At 40.7% G+C, this 6,283-nt stretch overlaps 1 protein-coding gene across 1 annotated transcript; it reads right to left on the reverse strand.

Annotated features, from left to right (window-relative positions):
* Positions 1-4,388: 4,388 nt before the first annotated feature.
* On the reverse strand, positions 4,389-6,119 carry LOC117429523 (ragulator complex protein LAMTOR5). The gene is made up of 4 exons (XM_034049098.3): positions 5,985-6,119; positions 5,450-5,511; positions 5,218-5,335; positions 4,389-4,671 (listed from the first exon to the last, which is right to left on the reverse strand). Exons 1-4 carry the CDS (start codon positions 6,017-6,019, stop codon positions 4,611-4,613), a joined length of 276 nt encoding a protein of 91 aa, XP_033904989.1. The 5' UTR covers positions 6,020-6,119; the 3' UTR covers positions 4,389-4,610.
* Between the last annotated feature and the right edge of the window lie 164 nt (positions 6,120-6,283).

Genomic DNA, 6,283 nt, shown 5'->3' on the forward strand with positions numbered 1-6,283 from the left:
GCCATTGCAAACGGGTAAATCCCATCCAATGGACATGCAGGAGACGAGTACCTTAACAAATCCTATATTCTTGTTTTTTTTTTTTAAATTAAAAATAAAATTAAATTAAAAAACGCAACCATATACTGCATATGTATATATTATAAATGCACAATAATGTGGTTGTGCTGCAAACCGCTCTCTCTCTCCCTCTGTCTCTCTGGTCTTTACTAGGATCTCTTCTCAAGTTGCAAAGCGGCGCTGGAGATCTTGGGATAAGTGGCCTCATTGTAGCCCGTGCATTTTTTTAAGTACTGGTGGAGAAGCAGAACTCTTTCCTGACTGGGTAGTTAAGTTGCTACTTTAGTAAACCTTTAGTCGCGGACTCCATAAATGTATGTCAGGTTGACACGTGACAGCGACATTTACATAATTCATAAAAAGCGTCAAGTCCGAGTCCGTAACCCCGATTCAAAGCGCAGTTTATTTATAGTGGTATAAACTACCATTCATGAATCTGTGTTCCGTACGCGGAGCTGGCTTCAGGAACGCATTTCAAAGCAGCCGGCTGATGGTCACCTAGTAGATCGAAGAACAAAGTAGTTTCCAACAAGATACATGAAAAATATATATATTGCAAAGTTTTACTAATATTTTACACAGGTTCCGTTATTTATTCATCTATTTGTTCAAATAGTTAACCTGACACTCCCAATTAATGGCGACCTTTTTAAATCAGTGGGCCCACTACAGATTTGAGGTAGCTCCTATACAATTAATGGGCACCTCTGACCACGTGCAGTAAGTTAATACGCAATAGAGCGATCACTTAAGACTAGTCGTGGTACCAGTTAAAGTGTACCTAGCATGTTTCAACAATGCATGCTGTCGATTTCCTCTTCCTATTAAACCTCTTGCTATAGGCGCTAAGTCCTTTGCCTGAGCCAACGTTGTTAATCCCCAAACCTGTTTTGTTTAGTAAGAGCGCAAGGGGAGCTGTGAATTCCTTGCAATGAAGGCAGAGTTGAACTGCCCCAGAACCAGGGCGTGCGTCTCCAAGCAGATCTAAATATAGAAGCGTTTCAAATGGCAAACACACACTTGGAAAGGGCTTCAGGGAACCTGGGTCATGCTAGGCTACTCAGTCGTTTGATTCCAGTTCCTTAAATTGAACAGGAGTTCTCAAAAAAAAAATCTGAATTATGAAATTTGCCAATAGAAATGATTCTGGTGGGATGCTGCAATTTCTCTGGTTGAAACAAACACCTGCGCTGGTAGGGGTGCCTTTTAATCTGCTCTTAAAACAAACTCTTCCCTCCAGCGCCCGCAGCAGATGTTCTGCGTATTTCAACTACATACTTTACTCCAGAAAAGATGCACTACTGTATTGATCATGCTTCCTTTAATCTATCACTGCAAAAACAGAATCACATGCTGTCATTGCAATGCAGCAGCACCCACAATTAAAGCTTCTTGTAGATCTTAGATGGAAAGGATTCAAACCACTGTGTCCGATCTGCGTTTACAGTCAATCCCACACACCCTTCAAATTAATAGCTGATCAACACATGGGTCCCGGACTCACAGAACTTCAAGGGCACATTTGTGAAGGGCTGTTTTTTAAAAGCACCTTTTTGCAAGCTCGAAATCCATGAAATCTTTTCTCACATGTTTCAGAGACGGTTAGAATCTTTTTGCAACTGTTTCAGAGGCAGTTTTATTCTATTTTTGTCCAATGCAGTGTATAAGCAGATGTTCATAAACACTCTTTAAAAAACAGTTTAAAAAACTTTGCATAAAGTTTTCTGATTGGGATCCACTATCTCACTCCACAGCTTAAAGGAATCAGAGTAAACGTTCTGTAAAAGAACAAGGATGAACCATTGATATTAAACTCTCTATCTATATATGAAGCACAAAGAAGAACATAGATTAAAGTTCTAATCATCATCACAACAACAAACAAACACATTCAGACTTTTTCAAAGGCTAGGGTTTGCATTATTCTTGCACCACTTTACATAGAGCAACATTAAGCTTAGTGCTAATCGTGGTCTGTGGAAACAGACCCAAGGGTCAAGGTGAACTCAAATCCACAATCTGCTCAACTCTGGTTACACAGTTACAACAATCAGTTCTTCATTTAAGAGGGAAGTCCAGCGCAGGCCACGAGAAAAGGATAACGGCAGAACAGGAGAAAAATAGGATTAGACAAAAGCGTTAATAATTCAGCAGTCAACTCAAATGATTAACACAACTGCGAAACTTACAAAGTAAAATCGCTAACAAATCAGACATGTTTTTCTTTAGTTTTTTTTTTTCACCATGTTGAGCAGGTAACCATGACAAAGCTGTGTGGCCGTCAGGATACCTGAGTCTTGAGTTTATTAATCACGTAAAAGAAACAACAGCACTTTGTATGTTAAACAGCAGTTATTATTTTGCTATTAGGACCCTCAGTATGTGTGTGCACTGGTTTGGATCTTCTCCACACAGCTCTCTGAGCCCAGACCTGCACTAGTTTTTTTTTTTTTTTTTTTACAATACCGATACCTGATTGGGTTCTGCAGGTCATATCTTGGGACGTCCGGTAGCAGACGAGATGTATGTTGTCAATATACTTTAGACTTTCTTAAATCTCTTCATCAGCGCTACACTGCAAATCTCCCCGGCCTGTTAGTTAAGCCCAAATACCTGTTTTGTTTCATAAGCGTCCAACAAAAGAGCACTGTGAACTCACTGCCCTGGTGGCAAAGTTCAATACCCGCAGGCGACTACACTGTATGTATATCCAAGCAGATCTAGATGCACAATAATTTAACACACAGCACAGGCAGGCCCTGTTTCTTAAATGAATTTTCAAAAGCAGAACAATGCAGCTTTCTGTTACAAAACTCGAGAGTGCTGAAGAGAGCTTGCTTGATATTACTAAGTTGTTTGGTTCTAGTGCTAGGCGAGATGTGTGCTTGCTAATATTTCTTAAATAGCAGGGCTACACAGGCCCATCTCCCATGCTGGCTCTTAACGAACCCCTGTATTATAAAGAGAAGGGCTGCCGTGCATGTCAAACCCACAGTGAAAATGCAGCTTTCTGTATTCATCGCCGTCTTTCCCAAAGCTCTTTTCTTGTTTTCTAAGGTTTCCAAGGCAAAACAAGAGAGATTCTCCACTGCAGGCCAACTTTCTCAGATTTCAAAAGAACCCACAGCAAGGAGTTTCATTAAGTAAGGACCCATGTTAGGTTAAGAAGCTCGTGAATGGGACTTGGCATCACTTGGCAATCGCCAGCAATTAAAACAGCACAAGAGGTGCGGATGGAGGTCAAATTGAAAATGCTATAAATATCAGAAATAAAGTGACTCCAGGTTTCTTCCAGGATGGATCTGAACAACACAAGGTGCATCGCATTGCAAACACATACAAGTGTTGCAGTAGTATTTTAGGGACTCAGCTTGGACCAAAAGCGGAGAGAAAATTGGTTTCTTGAACTGTGACACAGTTTAAAAAAAAAAAAATTACATAAGCAGTTAAACATTGGATTGTTTGTTTTGTGAAGCAAATCACTCAGCTTCTTATAACTTATGCAGCCCACCTGTGAAAGTGGCTTGGACGACACTATCCTGGATAAGTAACCTATACAATAATTAATAAAGACAAAAGAATTCGCTCCAGCGCTAGCAGACCTCAATAGGGTTGAACCTGATCTGATTCTTCTGGGAGGCACGGCCACAGGCAGCTCTAACATTAGCCCAGCCGGACAGGACTGCTGCTCCCTCTTGTGGTAGGACATGTTACTCCATTTCACAACAATTCCCTGGGGCCAAAAAAACGAACTGCTCAGAGCATGCGTGGAATACGACTTGCTGCATTAGCCCGGCTTTCTTCTATGCCAGATAACCTCCCAGTGCAGTGCAAACTGAATACCGCCTATTCAAATGTGAAGTAAATGTAAAAGCTGGCAAGAAATAAACCACTGTGTTTCTTAAAGGCATTCTACACGTGCGTTTTTATCATTATCTTTATTTGCAGGTGTGTTTTTTTTATATTAGCAGTACTACAGAGAAATCCTTCAGTGACCAACATTCACAGTATGCTGAATAGCATCTTTTTTTTACAAATGCCCAATGCGAAACTTCATAAATTTCATGCGAGTGGTTCTCAAGATAAGAATGAATTAGCCCAACCAATCACAAGCCAGGACCTATGCTTTAGTAGGGCACTGTGAGCTAGATTCTGAAACCCTCGTGAACTTAAGCTAAGGACTGTCCGTACCAAGTTTAATCACAATGGCAATAGCAGTTCTCTAGATGTGCCATAAATATAAATGTACGTATGAACTCATGGGAGCCTCCAAGATATCAGTGGAAAACACTACTGCAATAACAAGAACACAACAACACTCGTGCCGATCACAGAGAGCGTGAGATTTTATTTTATCATACAACATTCCTCCGGGTTTGCATGACTGCACTTCATACCTTGTTTTACAGCACTATTAACAAGTACAGTATACTACAGCTTCTAAACGGGAAGCTCACGGACAACCTGCACAGCAAAACCTGCAGCAGGGAGGGAATCCAATGCGGCCAAGAAACCCAAGTGCTTTTCTGCTTCGAGACACGGGAGGACTCTCAGGAAGACATCTTGTGCACGGCTACTGTGATACTGTCGTGTGTCCGGATCAAGATATTCCTGCACAAGGAGCAAAGACTTTTTTTGTTAGAGATGTAGATATATATAGAGATATAGATATATACAGTGGTGTAGTGGTAAATAAGAAAGTGTGTAACCTGCCCCTGTTTGGTGGAGTTGAAACAGATAGACTGAACAGATAAACATGAACAGAAACATTGTTACTGGCCCTCAGCCAACCACAGCCCCTATACAGTTATTTCCCCTCTCAGGTTTATTGTAAAGGTTTTTCTTTACAATAGAGCTTGAAAACATGCAATACTGCTGCTATTGGCAGCTGAAGCAGGAATCTGATTTGCTGTGTGCTGCAGACCCCTACAGGAGATCGGCAGTGCTTGTGAATTGCTTTGGGGAACTGTGCAAACGTTTTTCCTTTCCTGTGCGAAGGGGGGTGATTTGATCAGCCTGTATCCTGGTTTTAGCCACAGCTGGATCGCATCAACCACAGAGGCAATCCTGGGATAACCACAGTAATATGCTGTAATGAAATCCAGCTGTGGCTTTTCCGGGCGGGGTCCAGGTTGGTAGGATATCAAGTCCTGTTACCCTGCATCGGACTCCAGGCACACTGTGGGACAGTCTGTGGGGTCTCTGGTGAGTTTGGCAGCCTGCTTGGCCAGCACAGACACCACACCTCCATGCTCATCAGAGAGGGACCCGCGGCCTAGAGAGAGAGAGAGAGAGAGAAAGAAAGAGAGAGAGAGAGAGAGAGAGAAAGAAATGCTTCTGTTAATCTTATAGTGCAAGCTGCCAGACGATCTAACTGCTCGGTACTTACAGCCCAAGTTGTGTCCCTGTGCGTCCGTGCAAAGAACTCCGACCACGGCAGGATTCTTCATCCTGTGAAAGAACAACAGATAAGGAACCGCGCAGGGATCCTTAAACTTGGGCTGCGAGATTGAAACAGTATCCGCGGTCAACACATCGCGTATGTGTTCGGGTTTTCAACACTGAGTATTTACAATGGCATTTTATAAAATCAGCATTTAGTCACAGAACTATGTGTTCGGTGAATACAACTTAACATAATACAATAAATGAGGACTTATTTAATAAAGTACCCTAAATTATATGGGACACGGTCATACATGGCATACAACTGAGGAGACTGCAGAAATGATCGTAACTTTAAATATATATATATATATATATATATATAAATATATATATATAATATATATATATATTATTAATAATAAATACTGTTCTTGTTACATTAATTAGGACATATTTATCCAGCACTTCACAATAGCAATATATTAGTAAATTACGGGTATTTTTTTTTTTAACAAGAGAACATATTTTAAACTCACGTGTCGTCCAGATGTTGTTCTAAAGTTGACTCCATTGTCAATGTGTTGTTTTTATATCAAATAAATGAAGATTTTATTTTCTCTGTTTCTTTCAAGCACTCTGGTTCCTTATTTTTTTGTTACTAGTCAGCTGACACGACTACACGTGACCGAGACGGAGCACTTGCATGGACGGGGTCCTGCGAGGGACAAAGTTAGCGTTTACAGGTAGGCCTGTAGATAAACATTTCCTGCATGATATTATTATTATTATTATTATTATTATTATTATTATTATTATTATTATTATTCGTTTTCAA

Source organism: Acipenser ruthenus, chromosome 29 (assembly GCF_902713425.1).
Source record: "Acipenser ruthenus chromosome 29, fAciRut3.2 maternal haplotype, whole genome shotgun sequence".
NCBI lineage: Eukaryota > Metazoa > Chordata > Actinopteri > Acipenseriformes > Acipenseridae > Acipenser > Acipenser ruthenus.